Below are 23,975 nucleotides of genomic sequence, written 5' to 3' on the forward strand. Positions count from 1 at the left end.
CAGCATTGTACCAAAGCATTCTTCTAGTTTTCAATACTTTCTGACTGCGCAATAAGCAAACGCAGAGCTGGCTACAAAGAGGCAATCTTGATACCCAGCCTGTCACCCATACCGACCATTTACCAAAATCTAACTATCACAATTAGTTGTGTGGTTCAGCTACTTCAATAAACTTATCTACCACATAAAAGGAGGAACTCAAAATATCTGAAGGTGACTACGGCTAATTAATGAGCAATGTAAGGAGTCGAATACAGAAGACGCCTCAGTACATTTAGCCATTCTGCGGGACCATACGGTTACTCAGAAGTCTGATTATCAAAGGATCAGCGACCAATGTTGCATCTTTGTACGCAGATGCTTGGGTTTAAGAGCAGCAGGTGGGCGTCTTAATACATTACCCGGCATCTGCGACACTTGCATATTGTTGCACAGTAGCTGCGCATGGAATAGCAGATGCGATGGCATTAACGTACAACTCCGAATCAGGCCCATTATGTGCACAGGTCAGTAGTGATTTGGATCTCCAATGCGCACAATTCATTCTTCACTCTACACAGCAATGGCGCCAGCAGACGTATTTATGTCCACAACCTTTGCTTTACCTTCATCTAGCAATACTACAGCACAGTGTTCTGCCTGAATACACAACTCACAATGATGCAGATTCACAGGTGGATGCAGTCCGGGTCGGTGCTGCGTCTTCTGTCACAGCGGATCTGAAAACATATGCAAATGCTGCAGATGCCATCTTCTGTAATGAGACGCCCACCGCTGGCATCTCAGATCCGTTGCATGCATCCGCAGACTCAGCATCATAAACATCACTTGGACCATTAGACATTTGATCAACCCTACGGTTGCTCAGAATATCCGCCACAACAAAGCTGCAGAGGCCAGTGAATCTGTGTAGGTAGACAGTTGCTGGCTTCGGTACGCCCACAAAATGCCACCAACACTCAGGCTATCCATCAAACTGCGTCTGAAGCCACACTGCGACCGGCGTCGCAAGACCTTGCAACACATGCGCACTGTGACTCTGGCACATGGGCAGACCACATAACATTGGCCAGTTGCAACCGAATGTACACGGCTTCCACCTCTGAATCAGGCCCAATGTTCCGTTCATGCCTTTTATTAACTATGAGGCATAAGAAAGATTAAAGGGTTCAATAAATCACTGACAGGAGTTCAGGCAGATTTTTATAATGGCAGGAATAGATTAAATGATCAGTTTGTACATAACCACCCTAAACTTCTTGTAGTTTATATGAAATAGAATTTGCTCCTCTCTGAAATAGGTGTCTGCTTGAGCCATAAATATAGTAGATCACAATTTGTGTATACAGCGCACTTTTTGTTTCGGATTATATCATATACAGATCTAGCAGCATAACCGCCAGGATCGGTAGTCAACCTGTTGTTCTCCATCTGTTACCCAACTCAGATATGGAATATTAAAGCCACGGATAACTACAAGCTAACTCGAATCTTTAGTTCACCTTAATACATTATACAGTGCACAGACAGCAAGAGAAACCCACTTGGCTCAATTATCTTAAAGCACATATACTTTTTTGGTATATACAATTATTACCATCAAGCTTTGTGTTTTAAGGTGCATATCCACTAGCAGATATTAATGGATGACTGAACGATAACGACATAGTTATCGTTCAGTTGGCCATTAATCATGCATGAATCGGGCACTAAAATGTCGGAAATGTCCAGCGATGCGCGCTTATGCTGGTCGTTTCCGACATCAGTCATTGCCCGAACCTGCCGGTAAATCTGCCAATAACAACAGATTGACCATGTTCGGGGATGATGGAGGCTGCCTACACTGAACAATAAATAGTTCAGTGTAGGCACTGCACAGTACAATGAACGACTGAACGATAACGATATCATTCAGTCTTTTCATTGTTGCCTAGTGAATGTGCCCCTTTAAAAACATTCTGTCATGTGATTATTGACCAAAAAACAAGGCTAAAGAACCATGAAAGAAAAAAACAAACAAACAAAAAAAAAAGTATTTTACCATGGAACTTGATGAGTAGGGGAGACCGCGATCCTCCAATGTCTTCTGGAGCCCCGGTGACATTATACATTTTGCTGGTTATGAGGGGCTGACGATGATGTCTTATAATAGATCCTTTCAGGAAAAAAAAAAAAAATGAGCAAAACCCAAAACAGTAATTTACAGCAGAATTCTAAACAGAAGGCAGCAGAAAAATGTGAAGAAATACACAGTAACATACCATCCTCAGCATCGCCATCTGCTAAAAATATGTAATAACGGCCATCCAGTGCAAACCTATCAGCGGAGGACGGAACGTAGATGTTTCTGCGGAAAGAACATTGAAGGATTCCATCTGCCATCCTCCACGCCATGTCCCACAGAATGTCCTGGAGCAAAAACAATATACACTTTGGCTCACAACATGTGCTGGTAGGGCAAACAATTTCTATCCAATGGCCTACAGTTTACATGACAAGTTGATGCAATATGAGAGGGAGTGCATTCAGCCAAAAGTATCTTAAGTTCTATTGCAGTATAGGAACACTTACAAACATGTTTGCCAACTTCCTCTAGCTGCTAGCATGACAGGTCATTGCATACTTCTGAGATCATATCTAATCTTATTTGCTAATTATCAGCACGCTTCGTGACTTATCAGGCCAGAATCTTGTGGTTCCAAGGTGCTCTCTGCAGTTTGCAGAATGGATATACAGATGAAGCAGGTTAGTATAAGACGGTCGCATGCCGATTATTAAACCATGCCACAGCCTTATACACCTGTATGCAAGTTAGAAGCCATGCAGTGAGATTGGGTGCATTCATTTATTGCCAACAAGCATCAGATCACACCAAGCATCTAACAAGCTTCGCCATCCTTAGGCCGGAGGTACACATTAGACGATATATTGGACGAAATATCATTCCGACGCGGATCAGAATGACATGTGTATGCACAATTGCGCGTGTACTTACATAGTCAGCGACATCGTCCCTTTGGCTGCGCTGCACATCAGATGGGACAACGTCACTGACGGCGGCATGCAGGTAAGTGGAGGATGGAAGGCTATACTGTATATCGTGCAGTGTGTACAGCAGAACGCTATATCGTTCCATCAGACCTTGGCTCAGCTGGGATACACATAGTTAAGATGTGTAGCCAGCCTTACACTAGGGCTCTGGTATGCACAGAACAAAAGAAAATAGCTTTGCTGAACAAAGGGCTCCCAAATATTTTTGGTAATCACCTCCATTTCTTTGCAATTTATAACACATTTCAATGTGTAGTGGATTTTCTGTTTAAAATTTAAATACAGCCATTTACATTTTTTTGTTTTAATCACAGACTTTTTGATACATCATACAGCTACATTGTTGCTAATACTTGTTAAGAACCAGGGACTGTACACTGCTGCAAATAAGATTACAGAATACAGCAAATAATGCACATAAGCTTGGACATGGCTAGTCCATAACTTTCCATAAAAGTGTTGTCCCCTCCTCAATTTAACATGCACCCCCCCACCAAAAACAATAATAATACCTTAATGTAATAGTACTAAAGCATTAAAAATGGAAACCGTAGTGAATTTGTAAGAATACTAAAATCTGTTTAACAGCTGATTTCAAATTGTTTTACCAAGCTCCAGCAGGGGACTGTTTGCGTATGTATCTAATAGATTAGTGCTTATTTTTATAGAGAGAGAGATAGAAATGGAATTGTTTCAGTGAGGCTGGCATCACATGCAGAGCAGACATTTTTGGGCTATACTGATGAGCTCCAACAAGAACAAACCCATTTGTGCAGAACAAGCAGACGGTTTCTGTTGGTATGATATGGAGACATGTAGTTCAGCAACAACTGGTGAGAAACAGGATAAGGACCATTGCTACTGAATGACAAAAGTGTACAACAGTAGAGTTTGGCAAGTTAGAACTCGCATGGATTATACAGCAATAACTAATGTTTTGGGGATTATTATTATAATCCTTTATTTTTATGGTGCCACAAGGGTTCCGCAGTGCCTTACAAATGAGAAAAACAGGAAAACAGTAACTTAAGGTGCGAAATCCACTAGGCGATAGCTGGACAGTATGATTACATGTGTCCACGTACATCTAGCCTCCTTGCACTAGACACAGAACTTCTAGTTGTGCCATGCGATGGTCTGACTCAGTAACACCAAGCGTCTTTCGTGTGACTTTTTACCCCTTCCAAATTCGCGCAATGATGCGAATAAGATGCACAAGAAGCTTCTTCTAAATAAAAAGATTTGTGGCATGCCTATATTCTGTGTGCGGCTGCTGGTGTATTTGCATGTGAAACGCTACATTATAGTGTTGCAGCCGCTGACACTGTAACGTAGCACGTTGAATGGAGATATACCCTCACATATAATATAAGCATGCTGCATATCATTATAATCAGCAGAAGCGGATTGTGTGTCCTATTCTGTGTGATTAAGACGCATTTAAAGGAAAAAAGTCGCATGAGAAGATACAGAGTCACACGGCACTCACACCTGATCTGTAATGTGACTTGTAGAGCACGGAGGATAGATGTATGTGGACACATCTGTAATGTGACTTGTAGAGCACGGAGGATAGATGTATGTGGACACATCTGTAATGTGACTTGTAGAGCACGGAAGATAGATGTATGTGGACACTTCTGTAATGTGACTTGTAGAGCACGGAGGATAGATGTATGTGGACACATCTGTAATGTGACTTGTAGAGCACGGAGGATAGATGTATGTGGACACATCTGTAATGTGACTTGTAGAGCACGGAGGATAGATGTATGTGGACACATCTGTAATGTGACTTGTAGAGCACGGAGGATAGATGTATGTGGACACATCTGTAATGTGACTTGTAGAGCACGGAGGATAGATGTGGACACATCTGTAACGTGACTTGTAGAGCACGGAGGATAGATGTATGTGGACACATCTGTAACGTGACTTGTAGAGCACGGAGGATAGATGTATGTGGACACATCTGTAACGTGACTTGTAGAGCACGGAGGATAGATGTGGACACATCTGTAACGTGACTTGTAGAGCACGGAGGATAGATGTATGTGGACACATCTGTAACGTGACTTGTAGAGCACGGAGGATAGATGTATGTGGACACATCTGTAACGTGACTTGTAGAGCACGGCGGATAGATGTGGACACATCTGTAACGTGACTTGTAGAGCACGGAGGATAGATGTATGTGGACACATCTGTAAATAAGGGAATGAGAAGCACCCGTTTGTGAGAGCGTGCACTGTAAAGATTCACATACGCGCTCTCTGTAACCATGGTACATGCGTTTGAACTGCATTCATCACACTGAATGCAACATAACCAGCCTAGCAAATACTGTTTTATTATGAAGGAAGCACCAACATGAATATTTAGCGTAAGCAACAAAAAGAAAGGAAGACCAGGGGCTCTAATTAAATCTCCTCTATACTCCCTTCAATAGGGATGATTAAAGGAAATCTAATCTTACAGCTGCTATCAAAATAGGTGTATGCTTCACCCTATACAGAAAACTAAATATACAAAGGTGCAGACAGCGCTAGTAGAAAAGACAATTGATTACAATGAAAATAAAAATAATAATAGCCATAAAAATAAAACCAAATAAATGTCAATATATTAAATTTAAAAATAAACATAACATTAATGAATACGGGCCGGAAAAACCTCCTTTAGTGTAAGCACTTGATGGCTGCGGTATGACTCAGTTTTTGCAGTGCTGATTAAGCTGCCTTCCCCAAGCAGTGGACACAGCTCAGACAAAGTGTACCATGGATGCAGGGAAAGTACTTGGGTGTAGAAACCCTTATTAGGTTTATATGTATGGAAGAGATGTCAGCAGCAATCCAGGGATAGAGGTGTTTTAACATTTCTGAAATATCAGCTATTTTGGACACTGAACTGATGTTGCATTCAGTCTTTACCCTTTGTTGCAGGCCAAATACATTGATTCAATTATGTCGCCACTAGTTTCTAATGAATTTATTGGCAGTAATCCTGTAAATAATGAAGTCCACTAAAATGTCTGTTTTCACTATGTGCAGCAGCAGTTACAAATGGTTATTAAATGTGTGTCTGCTTGCTCTCCACAATAAATGGGAATGTGTGATTTTCACAGATCTTCATGATTCATGCCTAATGTTGGAAAGGTTTAAAGCACCTTTATCCTTGCACTGTTGCTAGCACATGTTCCATATGCAGAAGGCGGCTTTCCATACCTGGAAGGTTCAGGTATATCCAGAATAGTCTGATCAATGGTAAAAAACTTTTTTTCCTCCGGTCATTTACAGAAGTCTATTCTGCACGACTAAAAGAAAAAAAGCTGGCGTGACACTTAAATTAATCAAGTATCTAATCAATGCCTGGTGTCCATGCTGTGGTGCCAATTTATCTATAACAGATGAAGACTCAGAACTTCAAAATTACCGGGGATGACAGCTCTGGGTGTGTTCGTCCTCTGTTGTAACCGGGATTTATCTCAACACTTTGGCCATCAATCGTGCATAAGTAGACATCGTCATCGCCCTATGGGATACATCAAACCATTATATGTAAGCAATTGAGATTTCAGAGTCAAGTTTGTGTCATTTTTTTTCTAGTCAAAGTTAATCGAGAACCACAAATTAAATGAACTTATGGACAAGTGTTGGTTTACAGTGGAATTAATACTAATCAGTAAGTCATTCAAAAAGATTCTCATTGCATGCTACCATATTTCTGTTACATTCTGATTCTCTACGCAAGTAACTATAGAACGAGAAAAACATGCACATCCAAAAAAAAAGCAAAGTAGTTGCTGTATCAAATAGCGTATAGAATCACTAGCAATGTATAATCAATAATAATAATGTTTCTGAAAGATATATTTCCTATATGCAAGTAAATGCATTGAAAATGCAAACATTTCTATATACAAAAATATACTTAGCAAGACTCATGGCTGAACTGTAAATCTTGAAGGAGCAAAGAGGCATGGTAAAAAATTTGAGAACTTGCCACAACAATTATGCATGCAGTCTCACTGCGATGATATGCTAATCCACTGCAATCGCTATGCCGTCGCAGCACAACATAAGGACGCCCACTTTACCTTACACACATCCGTAATCCTTAGCAAGACTACGAATCTATCGGTAACATCGAGTACCATCGCAGCCTCACGTACACTTGAACAAGCTCTGACCTCACTCAAAAATTGCTAACCTCGTCGCACACGATGAGTACCCAAGCTGCGTATATGGCATTGCAGTGAAAAATTTATACACACCCAAGCAATGGTGTCCAAACGCACTTACACACCTGCGTTTTGATGACCACCCCCCGTTATCTCCCACAAACAGCACTCACTGTCAATCACGATATGAAGGGTCTGCGTAATCACTACAGTCCCAATCGCAGTGGCTGGTTCGCGTACGCAGAAAACATTAATTTGCCGATTGCGTGCGCAATCGTAGTTGCGACTGGTAATGAATCAGGCCCAAAGTACCTAACTGATTCTTAATAGAAAAGTATGTGTGACCTGAATTTGGCCAGGATACACAGGATTACAAGGTTCTGGCATGCTTATTTTGATTTTGGAGCAGAAATATTGAATGTGCTTTCATTTAATGCAGGGACTCTTACGGATTACTGTAATATCTGTATGTTAAGTAAGTTATGCATATTACTTGGGTATAAAAAACATTAATACTTTTCAGCCAATGTGTATTGAAAATTATAACGTTTTAGTATATTCTGGAGCACTAGTGCTGCATAGAACACAATATATTGAGGGTTCCCAATTCTAACATAGCTGTATATTGTCATCGCTGATTATGTCCTACACTATTCCTCATCATGGGTAAGATTCCCTTATGATCAAGGATATAACACGTGTTTTGTTTGCTAGACATGACCACTGGGTGGTGCTAGACCATCTAGCCATGTTTGGGAGGGTTAAATTATTATTAAATAAGCTTTTAAATAGATATTATTGACCTAATTAATATCAACAATTTCTGAGACACTTTTGGAAGAATATTCGGCAGTTAACATCTTTAATAGTCTCCACTAATTAACCATGCATGTCATTTAACTCCCAGTTTTTAAAGTAAGTATCCCAAGAAACAGCATTTTATTTAGGAGAATGAGCAAGCCTAGCCTGTATACCAGGGGTTCCCAAACACATTACTCAAGGCACACTAACAGTCCAGGTATTAAGGATAACCATACTTGAGCACAGGTGAATTAATTAGTACCTCAGTAATTTTGATTTAACCATCTGTGCTCAACCATGGATATCACTAAAACCAGGATTGTTAGTGTGCCTTGAGGACCGAGGTTGGGAATCACTGCTGTATACTATAAAAAATATACTGTTCTGGTGTAAATACTAACCATCCACTGGTCATGTGACAAGGCAAACGCCACATAACCTTTTGCTGGACCACTCATTTCAATCATCATGGCGTCATCTTTCCTTTTGAAGGACAGGAAGAAGCACAGATTACTCCGCTCTGGATCACAGAAAGAAGGGTTTCTGACACAGAACTTGCTGCTTCCACAATCAGATGCACTAAACTAAAAACACAATAACAATAAGCATTATTCGGACACCTCTTTTTATATAGCTATTTAAGTGTCATCGTTGTGCTGTTAGACAATGGGGCTGATTGTGAGATGGGCGCTATTGTGGCAGCTGCTTCGGCTTTGTACGCAGCGGCTGTGCCACTATATGTAAATGCCGCAGGAGGAGTCTTGTGTAAAAAGGTTACTCAGGATGTCTGTCAAAATCATGCTGCCGGGGCTGGTGAAGATACATTCAAAGAGGCAGCCATAGGCTTTGGTGCGCCAACACGTCCCCGTTTTCTGGAACATTCACCGTTACCGCCCACAAATGCCCGAAGTATATCAGTCATGCTTTTGGGGCACTGCGCCAGACAATGCAGAAACAGATCTGCAAATGCGCAGAGCTGCAAACATCGAATTTACGTACATATCTGAATTAGGCCCAATATATTATAGATCACACACTGTATGACAAAGCCAGTCACCAGTGTAGTTGACTCCAAATAAAACTAGTCTCCAACCATGCAATTTGTCATACAGCTAAATTCACAACAAGGTGCAACCGACACGGCAGAGTTTCCCAAACTCCGGCATTACCATCCAGGTTTTAAGAATATCCATGCTTGAGTACAAATGGTTAAATCAAATTCACTGAGGTACTAATTAAGTCACCTGTGCTTAAGCATGGATGTCCTTAAAACGTGGACTGTAATGGCAGAGTTTAGGAACCCCTGCTATATGGTTTACATATGTATTATGCATATATTATTAATGATCTATGCAGAAGAACATAAAATGTAGCAGCTGACTAATCAATAATATGATCAATAATGTGACCATATTGATTATTCTTAAAAAATCCTGAGCAGTTCTGTAGCTTTGAAAAATCTTCACATATGCAAGTTACAGATGTGTCCACATACATCTAGCCTCCTTTCGCACTAAACAGCCCTTCTAGTCACACTATGTCGTGGTGTGACTCGGTAGCGCCAAGCGTGTTTTCGTGTGACTTTTTACCTTCAAATGCCTCTTATTCACAGTGATGCAAATAGGTAGCACAAGCAGCTTCTGCTAATTAAAATATGCGGCATTCCTATACTCTGTGAGCGACTGCGGGTGTATCCGCATGTGAAACGTTACATTACAGTGCTAGCAGCTGTAACACTAACGTAGCATTTCGCAAGCAGATACACCCGCAGTTGCACAAAGAACATAGACATGCCGCATATTTTAATTGTGCTAAATATTCGCAGCGCTATGCAAATAAGACACATTTAAAGGTAAAAAGTTGCACGAAAAGACACTCGGCGTTACAGTCACATGGAGCTCCGGCGTTATGTGCGGCGCTCTTGTAGCGCACGGAGGATAGATGTATGTGGACACATCTGTACTTTCTAGTGACAAAATGCACGTACACTACACAACTCCTCAGCTACTTTCTGATAATCACATTTCCCATAGTAGAAGTGCCTACTGGGAGATTTTATCTGCATGGCAGCTCTTATGTAGGGTATACACTTGAACCATGTTAGGAGTGACCGACCGACTTAACATTTTAAGAAACGATGCACACCAACGATATTGTGCATACATACCACCGATTGGCCGCAGGATATGTCTATTTAGCAGAAACCATTTAAATATGCCCGCCCAGTTTTGATGTAGTTTCAAAGGTTCCTGCAGCCAACATATCGTGTGGACTTTTGGTCGTCTGTACCAACAAGATGTGGATGACATATCTGCACGATATACTGTATATCGCATCTGTCATGCAGCGCGGCCGATGTGATATATCGGTAAAATACATCGTCTACAGATGTATTGGAAATTCACACTTACAGATGGTTTGGACAATTTATTGTTCATCGGCTTTATGAACGATATATCGTCTAGTGTGTACCCAGCATTAGAGTCAAGGCTTTATCCATTGTGGTTTCAGAGTAGGACACGGGTCAGTCTCTTAATTACTACCAGAATATCAAGATCACCTTGATGTAATGATGACAAAAGGTTAGGAAGAGTATGTAGTTACTGCATAGTGATTACACAACACCTCATTAAGAGAATACACTTAATGGTTTATGTGGGTAAAACATTTACTGAAAACACTTTCAAGTAAAATGCGTTTCCCAGAAGACACAGAACAACTCCACATAAGGGGAGATCTATCAGGCCTTGGAGAGAGGAAAAAATGGAAAAGTTGCCCAAAGCAACCAATCAGCTTCTAACTGTCATTTATCTAGCACAGTCCTTGAAATGACAGTTAGAAGCTGATTGGCTGCTTTGAGCAACTGCCCCACTTTATCACTCTCCAATACTTGATACATCTTACCCATATAGTAGCTTATCAGAAACATTGTGAAACACTTGATTAGCTCTGGCAAGCAATAACTTTTGACTTAAGGCACACATCCATTTAACGATAATACTGAGCGATTGCATGATTAAGACATCATAATTGTGCAATCGCTCAGTAATCGAGCACTAATTGTGCACTTTTATGTCGGAAACGACCAGCGATGCGTGCTCCTGCTGGTCGTTTCCGACAGCAATCATTGCACGAAAATGCTGTACAACCTGGCGATAACGTCAGGTTTCCCATGTTTGGGGATGATTGATGTGCATACACTGAACGACTGAACGTTCAGTGTAGGCACAGCACAGACTGACAAATGACTGTGTGCAATAAGGCTTGTCTCTAAAAATTCTTGGCTTTAACCACCAAAAATAAGTGCATAAACAGAAGTCTTATCAAACAGACGTTATGTTTCAGCAAGTTGTGGCTTTACAATCCTACAGTACAGCAAACATTGCAAGCTTGACGGACATTATGGTCACTTGTCCTGAGAACCTCCATTGTTACACAATTAGATAGCTAATAGACATAGGCCTGTATTCAATTTGAAGTGTTAAGTCCGGATCCGCGATACTTTACCGCCGATGACTTCATTATCACCTGTTTTGGTTTTACCCCTTATTCAATTTGAAAGACTTTCCGCCTATGCGGAAAGTCAATGCAATGTAATAGGCGGTAAAGTATCGCCTATCAATGGCAGGCGGAAAAAAGTGCAGAATTGGAGTTTTAGGGTGCAACTTGTGGGAACCCCCGTACAGACATTCAGGCAGTCCCCCAAAGGTAATCTGTGTAAAACAAACAAACAAACAAAAAAACAAACAAAAAAAAAACTTAAGGACATCCCAAAAATTGACTTTGAAAAAGGGGGCGAAAAAAAAAATGTTGGGGTACAAACTTAAAAACTAGCGAATTTGACTCTGGGGGGGGGTCCCCAAGTATGCCCCAGGTGTTTTTTTGATTGCAGGTGTTTGTGGCAGGTGGATTTTTCACGATTTTTTCAACTTCACTTTATCAACTTTAAATATGCTGACCCCGTTTTCCAAGTACCCCAAATTTGCTGGGATAACTTATTTTCTGGAAAAAATACTCCTAAATACTATTCTACGCTATTTAGCAGCTATTGAGCCCATTTAAAAACACCAAATACCTTCAGCGAGCCAAATCGGGTGGTACCATAGTGGACCCCCATGTCAGAGCATCATTTGGGGGGTGACAGGCTGATTTCCGCAAAAATTACAGTACTTTCCGCTTGTTACAAAATTGCCGGGTGCCGTTTACGCGTACTTTGAAATTGAATACGGGGTAAAGCCTGGACGGCCGCGATACTTTACCGCCTACAAAACAGGCGAAGTAGGCGTTAAGTCCGGGCCGCATTAACTTAATGCGGCTCAGCTCAAATTGAATACGGGCCTTAGAGTACAACTAAATCGAGTTGTATGCATTAATATAGAAGATGAAAACATTGTTACCTCGGATGCACCATTTGCTGGGGGCCTAATTCCAATGACCAGCCTACATCTCACTACACCCATTACACAGCTTTGACCCTCTTAAAACAAGCAAGTTAGCAGGCAAAACCAGATTAAGAACTCATGGAGTCCTAGGTAACTTATTTATTTGTGATCCTGTCTCACTTCAGTTTCTACAAATAAAGAAACCAAAAACTACTACACAAACGTGCGGCTCCAGCACATATCTGCAAACATCTGATATTTACGCAAATATCGAATTTACATAAATCTCTCAATTAGGCCAAATGTTCACTTAATAACCCGCTTGCCACACTTGAGAGAGTTTGAGCCCTAAGAGAAGAGGGGAGTGCAAGGTAGCATCATTAAAGCCATTAGGCATACCAGCGAATGGCGCATCCAGCTAAAAGAAAGTACGCTTTGTATTCTAGATTAAATCTACTCTACATAAATCCTTTAAAAACACTTACTGCAAATTAATTTCTAATTCTAAAGCACAACTTTTAAACAATAATTTTAGATGCATATTACCGGCTTTGTAAGTGATGACTTGGATGGCGCACTTTGCGGTTTGATAGTCTGTGGTTTCTGTGTGAAGGGCACAAAGCTACTTTGAGAAATAACTGGTCCTGGAATTTTCACCCAGTAAATGGAATATTTTTCCACAACAGTGGCTCTAAAGATAAAAAATAAAATCCATCTTGACTTTCATTTCCATACACAATAGAGAATTCTGTATAATCCCTTTTTTATTAGCTTCCCAGCATGCATCGAAATCTAGGTTATAAAATACTATGTTATTGGAAATATTTTCCAATCTTTAGCAGAAATACCATCTGGTGAGCATACAAACGAATGTGGCCTCTAACATCTGCGATTAGGCTGTGAGGATTGGGAAGTGATTTGCCTAGTAAGTAAAAGTATGGTAGTTTATATAGTGGTTGAAAAGTGTCCCATTTCAGTTTCTGCTTAACACAGAAAATGGCGGTAAAGGAGGTGGTAAAACTTAGCATGGATAAGATTTCAAGAAAATAAATACAGCTTTTATGTGGTCTCAACACTGGTTTCCAGCTAATGAATATCATGCAACATTTACACGAGCAATGGTGCATACACATGGTCAGATATGTCAGATGAACGATTTTACCAACGATTTGAATGACTGAACGATTTTAGACTGTATTAAAATGAATGGAATCGTCCAAATCTGACTGCAAACCCATCAGATGTCAGATATTGTTACCTGAGAAGTGGGAACGAGCATCGTTTATAGTTGCAGGCACACGTCAGATTTTCTATCAGATGTGAACGAGTTTTAAAATCGTTATCGTTCAGATCTGAAAGAAAATCTGACGTGTATACGCACCATTAGACATAGCCTACTCATGTGCAAAAAGACAATGGATGGGATGTACTAAGGGGTGAAATGCAGTCAAAACTATGAAAACCCCAGTTTTCAGAGTTTTGGCCACAATTCCATATGTACCAAGCTCTGATATGCAATACATTCCGCAGCTGTGACCCAGTGGGTGGCACCATCTTTAAATGGCGTTACTCAATAGAAGCCTATGGGCAACTTTCCATAAGAGGGATTCAATTGGATCCCTCCCAGCACCCCCCGAAGCGTGCGCGTCCTTCTGCGCATGCATAGAGGCACTTCTGGGTCATAAACACTTACTGGGAGCGCTGTCCTTTGCCATCTTCTAGGTACATACCGGTGATGTTATTGCTGGTTTGTACCCGATAAATGGCTGAATGTACGGCATTGCGGATGCCATGCTTAGTACATCCCGCCCAATGTCTGTATGATTGTAAGACATGGACAGTCGTTTTTCAGAATATGGACTCGCTTTCAGTTATTTATATAGTGCAGCATATTCTGCTGTGCTTCACAATTAGGAACAAAGCAGTTATAAGACAAGATTGGGTAATAGACAGACAGACGGAGAAGTAAGAGGACCTTAGTTACAACCTATAGGGAAATAGATATATGAGGGCAAGTGCTATATATTGCAAATGGTCCACCCAGATGCAAATGTTCTCGGTGGGCTACATGAGCCAGTTACACAGCAATTAGAGCTTCACAGATAAGCTTTTATAATCAGAGTTCAAATCTTTACTAGAAACTTTATTTAAAAATGACAGTGCCTTCTTTGAAATATAAAGACAAATCATACACCACAGGTTCTCAAACTTGGTCCTCAGGACCCCAAAGAGTGCATTTTTTTCCAGGTCTCCAGTGAAAGAATTAGCCCCACCTGTGGCTCTTTTAAAATGTGTCAGTGAGTAATGAATACACCTGTGCGCCTGCTGGGTGACCTGGAAAACATGAACTGTGTGGGGTCCTGAGTTTGAGAACCACTGTCATACACAATTACAGATATCTAGTGTTGACAGCCAGGGGCGAACTAGGTATTTTAAGGACCCATAGTAAACGTTTGTAAGGGCCCCAATCTACCACCCAATGGTGAATAATGTATATAACACAAGTAAATTTGACAAGGAAGATGAGCCCCTCTCAACTCTGGGCGCCACGACAGCTGCACCCCTTGCATCTATGGTAGTTACGCCCATGCTGACAGCTCATTATTGCTTGCTGATCTGACAGTTCCTGTCTTCTCATCACATTTTCTGCCTGACATAACTGTCTGATTACAATGTGCTGTACTGTATTAATACTTAGTATGGCTGATATTATAATGTGCTATCACATAGGTGTCAAATGAGCCTGATCAATAGCCAGGCAACTACAAACTGCTGCAAGTAGAACAGCTCACCCAGAGACTGGTAGGTGTGCAGAGACTTCAATGGTAGCCATATAGTCCATGGACTTTGCAACTAAGCCTCACCATAGACTTTTTCACAAAACATGCATCTTAGTTGCACCGGTAATGGCACAAAATGACAATACATGAGTACCCTGGATACTGGTGCTGCCAGCAGGGGCGTAGCTAGATATCTGAAGGCAAATATCTAGTTACGTAGCAAAAGTTTGTTAGGGCCCCTATGTACCAGCCAATGGTGAAAAATGTATATTACATATGTAACTCTGACATGGAAGATGGGCCCCCTCAGCTCTGTGCCTCATAGCAACTGCACCCCTTGCACCTATGGTAGTTAAGCCCATGGGTGCTGGCATTGCGTGCAGCTGCTGCACGTGACTCAGGCTCTAACCTCTATAAAAAGGGGGGGATGGAGTCAGGATCCCGATAGTCTAAATGCCGACCGTCGGCATCCCGACTGTCTAATCCCAGCAAGTGTCTAATGACTGGCGTCAAAATCCAGACGCCTGTCATTAGACCTGCGCCGGGAGCCCGACACCGAAGGTAAGCCGGGCGCGGACAACCGCGGTGGGGTGGGGAGGCGCACGGGAAGACTAGGGTCCCCTGGGGGGGACAGGGTTAGGCACCCCCCAGGAGGTTGGGGTTAGGCACCCCCCTGGGAGACTTAGGTTTAGGCACTTAGAGGGGGGTTAGGATTAGGCACCCCTAAGGGAGGGTTAGGGTTAGGGAGGGGGAGGTTGGGTTAGTAAATAGAAAAAATACGTACCTGACGGGATCTTCACTGCCGGGCTTACGCTGTCGGGATTTGAACCTAATCATACGGATTCCCAACAAAGGCAAAAGACGGAGGTTCGATACAAGTTGGCCGCGTCCTGCTTCACACCATGCATCTTTGTGCTTAATTTGTGACTGCACCAATTCCTACAACAATAATCCTAGTGCCTACTACACTATAAGCGGCTTTGGTAAATGGTAAATTTAGGAAAAAGTAGGGAAGTGCAAGAATCGCTGCCGGTGGCGGAGGATCTATGTAATGCCATGCGCTTCGCATCATATGGCGTAAAAAGAATAAGTGTACGAGGACACATCTGTATCTAAATAAGGTACCTTAAAAGGGGTGCTGGAAAATATACAATTAATTTTAGGTGAGCAGCCACTTTCATTAATGTACATTTAACAAATAAGAAAAATAAAACGGAGTAAATATTAGCAGACTGGGGTATAATAATACAATAAATCATGTATACAGGGCCTTTATCTTAAGCCTTATGCTCACATACAGGAACTGGATATGTTGTGGAGCGTCACTGGGAGCAATCCAGTAGAATTCCACCTGTTCCTTCCTTCTCTTGTTGGTCTGACTGACAGCAGAATCCTGGAATAGTTACAGAAAGGAAATACATCACTACATCTTCTTTTCAACAACTGACAATGCTGAAGAATGGCTAAATGCACATTTTATGCTAGTGGACCACACCTATCCGCACACTTCGTTTGATACCCCTCATTATTAATGCTCACTTGCACTAGTTTCATTCTTAGTGCAAAAGATACGTCTGAAAACAGGTTTGTTTACACTGCTAGCCAACTCTGCAGAGCCCAAAATTCCATCATCACACCCTCACCAAACATGAGAACACCCCTTTACAGCCCAGGTATACCCCTTCAGTTGCAGGTAAAGATGCGACTGAAATGCACACAACTCATACTGCTCACACTTGTGTACGTTTGGTTCCTGAGTATGTGATAAAATACGCTCCGCAACTGGGCACACGTTTGGATGTGTATCTTACGAGTACAAGCACAATCAACATTGTTATTCTATAATAATAGATGCTTCCTTACAATACAACAGTCCAACTCTCTTTTCCTATCAAAAGGTTGCTCCAGTGTAGACAGAGGGATTACAAGTCTGGAAGAGATGGACAGCAGGGGGTATATTTACTAATGGTCGATTTTAATCGATTTAAAATTGAAAAACCTTGATGTTGTGTTTCTGGGGCTAAGTCACACATTTACTAATACTTAAAAAAACAAATAAAAATATTGTCTGTTAGCAAATGTGTGATTTAGCTCCAGAAATACAACATCAATGTTGATCGATTTCAAATCAATCAAAATTGACCTTCATTAAATATACCCCTAAGTGGGGAAAGCAGCAAAGCTGCAATGATAACAAAAATGTTGGGGTTTATTAACCCATAAGCAGCCCCTAGAACTATTATGTAGTGTTTGTTTGTAACATTAGTCTATGGCAGTGGTTCCCAAACTTTTTTGAATCCCGGCGCCCTAGAGTTTCGGAATTGTTTTCATGGCACCCCTAAGCCAAAAAAAGTTTGTTATTGAGAAATTCAGAAAAAATAAATGATTAACTAAATTGTGCTTACCTGTCATCCTTCGGTTCAGTTATGAGGCGGTGGACAGGTTTGCCCTTCTGTTTGTCCACATATTTACATTACACTGACTAAATAAATTGAGCTGGTGCTAGACCACCCAACCTCAGGCACCCCTGTGAGTGTCCCGAGGCACCCTAGGCTGCCACGGCACACAGTTTGGGAACCACTGATCTATGGTCAATATTGGGTACCAAGCATAAGGTTTACTGTTGTCCTGAGCACCAGTCCCAGGAACGGGAGGAAGAGAGAAAATTAATTAAAAAAATCAAATAAAACATACCTGGACTCTGCCACAGGTCAATAGTTGGGAAACATTATCATCGATTAATGAGAAAGAGCCCATTGCATTGTTGTCTAAATTTTCTGCGTTTCGTGCCTGAATGAAGAATCCAGTAAAGCGTGGCCCAGACAGAGTGACTGAAATGTATATGAATTATCATTCAGATCTCACATCAGAAAACCATTCATAGCATGTGTGATGGTGAGAGAAGAGACTATTTAAAGTGCACCTGTCAATTAAACACAGCAGAGGCAGCCATGTTGTGGGCTGGATCAATATTTTGAGAATGTAGTGACATCACTGTTTTCTAGGGAATAGCTAACAGTATTGGTTCATTCATAAAATGGCTGCCTTATGTTATTCAGAATACAAATAAGATTAAAATTACAAAGCACCACAAAATCAGTCTATATACTGGAGATAATAACTGAATCACACAACATATTTTAAAATCAGAAAGTATAATAACATTGTATTTGCTAACACTGAGGATGCAGCAGAGCGATACCTATGCCAGTTCACGTACTGTTCTGCACATGCCTTGTAGCCTGACAACACACCTGCAGAGTCAGGAAGGGACATTTTAAAGAAGACTGAAGATAGAAAGGGGTGTGCTCGCGAATAGATGCAGACTGGCACAAAGACACAGACACCTACAGTGATGTCATGAATCCTGTGTTATCTTCAATAAATTCACCTTCTTGCTAAATGTGAGTGCTGGTTTGCGCTTTATCCATAGGGATGGCGTAAGTGTGTTTAAGAGCCTGGGGACTTACAAAACTACTGCTTTATCTCAGGTTTCTCCATCTCTATACCCCCCATTGGCTGCCTCACAATCCAAAGGGCACCCTGTCCAGTGTTTCCCATGGATTGGGGAAAAGAATTTAAAGCACGTTCCTAAAAAAACCCCAAACATTTTCTACTACTTTCTTGAGATACACTGGAATAATGTGGACGTTTTAAAGCTGTTCCTAAGGGAGGGAGCGCTCTAGGGTGGTGCACACCAATTTACACCCAAAACCTGTGCCCTTGGATGCAAAGTTGTCAAATCTATAGAATAGAGTGAACAAGTGCACAGAAGACAAGTCAAGCAGAGAGCCCACGCCTCACTGTCCATAAAACACCCATTGACTGAGTGAAATGGGCATTTAAGTTTTTCAAGACACTCATGCATGCGCTAATGTAAGCCTGGAGGATGTCCAAATGAATCCACCAGGCAATGGCCTGCTTAGAGGCAACACGTCTTTAATACAGTGAGCTGTCCAACACTGCTTACTCTTATTACTCACCACCTTGGGGATCTGAAGAGTGACCTCGCAACATGATCTGCTTTTAACTTTTCTGTAGGGGTGATCAATATGGAAACAGGGACCACGAGGTCTAGGAGCAAAAGAAGGGAGCCAAAAAAATAACTGTGTCCAACTAAGAACAGAAGTAAAGCACCACCGAGTATGGAAGGGACTCAAGCTTCCTTTCAGGTTCTGGGTCAGTCTGTAAAGATGGTAGCCAGAGTGACAGCAAGCAGAGATCACTGCGGCAGAAATTTGTGCCCCAGGAAGGCCCACATCTACGCCAGTTTCTCGCCAGATAGAATGAAGCCTCAGTGAAATGTGCAACTAATGTGAGGAATGCAACATAGACCCTTATGTAAGAAGTGGAGAGTGAGCACAGCAGACAGCCTGTAAGTACTGAGCTGCTGTTATTCCTAACATCGCTCCCAGTGTCTGAAGAGAGCAGTGTATGGCAGGTTTTTAACCTGGGGACTTTGCACAAAGGGCCTGATTCAGCAGATTATTGGGAATCTGTACAGGTGCAGAATGGGTCGATGGTCCAGCATGCAATGCGGCAGAAGGCTGTCAGTGACTGTCAGTCTGCTGAAGTTTCTGGGTGGGGTCATCAATGGCCTCCGTTTCCCAAAGCGGTGGTGTGTCTACGCCTTTGGGGGGTTGGGGGAGTTAAGAGGCTAGGATCTCTGTCGGCTGACGGTGATTTCGTGGCCTCTTTTGTGCATCTGCGGCGGCCGGCTTGCATGACCCCATGGGTCACTTAGCTGGCTGAAGGGATCGCAGATGATCTAATGCTGCATCCTAGAGCGCAGCTCGGATGAGTAATGCAAGCAGAAGGCATTACCATATTAGTGCTATCGCAGCTGCTACCATGTTACCAGCTGCAATAGCAACTCTGTCCTATGCTGAAACAGGCCCAAAGAACACCTGGCTTCCTCAGGCACTCACACTGGATTGTTAGGCAGCCAATGGTAATACAGAGCAGGAGCAGCCTGTTAAAGCAATAGATCTGAAAGTGCCGAGGCCCCTCACACCACTTAATGTCGCCAGAGTTCCAGTCTCCCCCAAGGATGTAGGAGGAAATGGTTAGTGTAGTGTAGGTCCCTCACCGGCAGAAGCCTAGGTTACCTAAGAGATGATTTGGTTATGACCTGGTGAGTTTTTTAACAATATGGTTTGGCAGTTACAGTAATTGACTTTATGGTTTGTCTGAAAAGCAGCTGCTGCTTAATATGAGGAATAAAAAAGAATGAAACAGGATCATTTTGATTACCCATATCACAGCCAACTTTGGATTTAAAGTCACTTTTTTACAATATATTGCTGTCACGGTTGGTCTATAAAAAGGTGTATTTTAGCTTTTCAAAACACATTCTAAGAAAATCATGTACAATGCACCAGGTAACCAGGGCCCAAGCCACAAACAGAGACCTGGGTCAGTTTTAAAAGTTTTTGTTAACTGTGGTTTTTTAAATTTTTGTCATCTTATGTGAATATTAAACACAGCTGTTACAGAGAATTAACATGCTCTATCACAAAATATAATGTGGTATGGCGTGTTTCGAGCGAATATGCACAGGAGAACGTACATAGAACCCCGCTGGTGAGAGAGAGAAGACACGGAGGGATGAGAGAGAGAGAGAACTAAGAATGTGCAGAGCATATCTGCACAATTTGCGATCTGACTGTTGTAGTGCTCACTCCTTCCACTACTTTATAATAGCCTATGAAGAACTTTTGTAATAAACCTTATTTGTTGGGTATTGGTGTGCTTATAAATAGCGATTTACCAACCTCGTAAAATACTTGATTAACCCCCTTAGTAAGTTTTGTTACCTTTGATGCGATCTCCTGGTGTAAACACATTTTTGTCCACGGCTACGTTATGTATGATTTCCGATTGAGGGTCATGACCGTGTCCTGGAAACATCGTGCTGCAGGCGTCGGTTACTCTGCCATCAGGGTAGCTGGCTACAGGTACAGTAGTGCAAGCCAGCAGCCACAGGAGAGAAGCAGCAGCTACTGGAGACATCTACACAAAGACAAAAATAAACAGTTTATCAAATGTACCTATATTCACCAACCATTGCGTCATGTACGTCCTTTGCAGTGATAGTTATACATGGCCAAAATCAAATATAGCAGAAAGCTGTACTGAATGATGACCTGCAACACAATGTATATGAGGTCACTGCTTTACACTGAATTGCAAACAGCAAATTGAACCATTTTACCTGGTTGTTCAGCCTGAACCCTGAGCAACTAAGTCAGTGTAATTTAGTCACACACATGTAAGACTGTACCATTATACGGAAAATATGAATTTATCACACAGTGAAAACAATCTTTCCCCACAATTATATTATCAATATTCTTTATTTATAGGGCCCAACAAGGGGTCCGCAGCACCTTAAAAAGAACAAGGAACAGAAACAGCATGAACGAAACAAGAACAAAGTCATTTACAGTGCAGAACACGGCAGTGCACTTCATGGTCACATGTCACATCCAAGGTGTCCAACAGTGCTCAAGGCATACCCCCCAAACTCAGTGGCATGCTTCTATTAGTTCTCTTTCTGTCAGCTTACTGCCAATGGTGTGGCCCTGCTCCCAGCTCTCTGAGTATGGGGGGCGTGCCCTGAGCACTGATGGACACCTTGGATGTGTCATGTGACCAGGAAGTGCACTGCAGTGTTTAGAGATCGGTCAGCAGCAGTAAGAGAAGACACAGTGATGCAGGTAGGAGAATCAATGGACACTGAAGCTTACTGCAGTGAGGAGAGTGTTACAGTGAGTAGGGGGTGTGACAAGCTCCCAGCAATCAGACCCACCTCCATGTGTGCCTGCCAAGCCATTGACCTCACCGCACATCACTGGTATAAGTGAGGGAAGGCAAAGCACATGAGGGAAGAGGGTCTGCTCGTGAGAGCTTACAGTTTAAAGGGAAGGGGTAAACAGACACTGGTTATACAGAGGAGAGAGACAGAGAGCAAGGAGCATGGGAAAGTGGGTTAGGATGAAAGCTGGTAGACGTTTAATAAAGAAATGAATCTTGAGAATTGCTTTGAGGTTTTGTAGAGTGATGGAGAGTCTGATAGGGAGAGTGAGAGCGTTCCAGAGAAAAGAAGCAGCAAGGGGAATGTCTTGGTGTTGAGAATTGGAGGAAGTAATCAGTTGGGTGGAGAGGCTGCATTCATTTGTGGAGCGAAGTGGGTGGGTGGGAGTATAAAAGGGACATAAGATCCGAGATGTAAATGGGAGAGGATTGGGTCAGGTCTTAAGTGTGAGGACTTTGAATGAGGTTCTGAAGAAGATGTAGTATGTTTGGAGAGGAAGATGAGCTGGACAGCTGCATTTAGGACAGATTGGAGTGGAGGGTGGTTGGAGTCAAGGAGGCCAGATAAGAGGAGGTTACAGTAATCCAGTCGGGAGGTGACCAGTGAGTGTATAAGGGGCTTAGTTGCCTCCAGGGTGAGAAAAGATCTGATCCTGGAGATATTTCTGAGATGTAAATGGCAGTACAGGTTGAGTCTCCCATTTCCAAAATGCTTGGGACCAGGGGTATTTTGGATAACGGAATATTCCGTATTTTGGAATATTTGCAAATCATAATGAAATATCTTGGGAATGGGACCCAAATATACACACAAAATGCATTTATGTGTTATATACACCTTATACACACAGACTGCAGGTAATGTTATACAATATTTTCAATAATTTGTGGCTCAAGCAAAGTTTGTGTACAGAAATGAAATTAATTTATGTTTCATATACACCTTATACACACAGCCTGAAGGTAATTTTATACAATATCTTAAAATTATTTGTGCCTTAGACAAAGTTTGTGTACATTGAACCATCAAAAATCAAAGGTTTCATTATCTCAGTCATGCCAAAATAATTCCGTATTTTGGAATATTTGGATACGGGAGACTCAACCTGTACTGTGAAAGGTACTGAATGTGTGGTTTAAAGGAGAGGGAGGAGACAAGAATAACTCCAAGACAGCGCACTTGTGGGATAGAGGAGATGGTGGTGCAATCAATAGATAATGAAATTGTGGAAGGTGAGGTAATTCGGGAGGGTAGGAAGATTATCATCTCAGTCTAAAGGCTCAGCACACTTAATGATATGCTCCATGAGTGATATCATTAAGTGTTTCCCTTGCACTGCCGTACTCAATGTCGTTACCGACATTGAGCATACACACTGAATGATATCGTTAATGATATCGTTCAGTGACTGCACCCTTCCTCATCCCTGTATTTGCAGAACCTGACGCTATCATCAGGTTGTCCTGCAAGTACGGGCAATGAAAGACATCGTTAAAGACCAGCGGGAGCGCGCTTCGTTAACAATGTCTTGCATACACACTGGACAATATTGAACGCGATGAACGATAACGATATCGTTATTGTTCATATTGTCCAACTTATCGTCTAGTGTGTATATACGGGATTAGACATGTTAGGTTTAAGAAAGCACTGGGACATCCAAGAGGAAATGACAGAGAGACAGTTGGAGATACGAATGAGGAGAGATGGGGAAAGGTCAGGGGAGTAGAAGTAGATCTGAGTATCATCAGCATAAAGATGAGATTGGAGCTCAAAATAGCTCATGACCTCCCCTAAAGAGGATGTATAAAAGGAGAATAGGAGAGGTCCAAGAACAGAGCCTTGGGGGACATCTACTGGTAGAAGAAGTGGGGGAGAAGTGGAGTCATGTGAGGAGATGAGAAGGAATGGTAAGAGGGGTAGGAGGAAAGGAGGTCATTGCTGATTTTAGTGAGGGCAGTTTC

General features: G+C 41.9%; 1 protein-coding gene across 2 annotated transcripts in view; it reads right to left on the reverse strand.

Moving 5' to 3' along the window:
- LOC148506410 (ferric reductase 1-like) overlaps positions 1–23,975 on the reverse strand; it is a 42,866-nt gene that overhangs the window by 16,604 nt on the left and 2,287 nt on the right. For both annotated transcript variants that reach the window (XM_088446820.1, XM_088446821.1), the window contains exons 2-9: positions 21,011–21,206; positions 17,889–18,025; positions 16,493–16,587; positions 12,961–13,105; positions 8,434–8,616; positions 6,484–6,582; positions 2,262–2,409; positions 2,042–2,155 (exon numbers count right to left, since the gene is read on the reverse strand). In XM_088446820.1, coding sequence (XP_088302946.1) covers positions 2,042–2,155; positions 2,262–2,409; positions 6,484–6,582; positions 8,434–8,616; positions 12,961–13,105; positions 16,493–16,587; positions 17,889–18,025; positions 21,011–21,206 — 1,117 coding nt within the window. The remainder of the gene's footprint in view (positions 1–2,041; positions 2,156–2,261; positions 2,410–6,483; positions 6,583–8,433; positions 8,617–12,960; positions 13,106–16,492; positions 16,588–17,888; positions 18,026–21,010; positions 21,207–23,975) is intronic.

The sequence above is a fragment of the Taudactylus pleione genome, unplaced genomic scaffold, assembly GCF_031769625.1.
Source record: "Taudactylus pleione unplaced genomic scaffold, aTauple2 ptg000406l, whole genome shotgun sequence".
In the NCBI taxonomy this organism is placed as follows: Eukaryota; Metazoa; Chordata; class Amphibia; order Anura; family Myobatrachidae; genus Taudactylus; species Taudactylus pleione.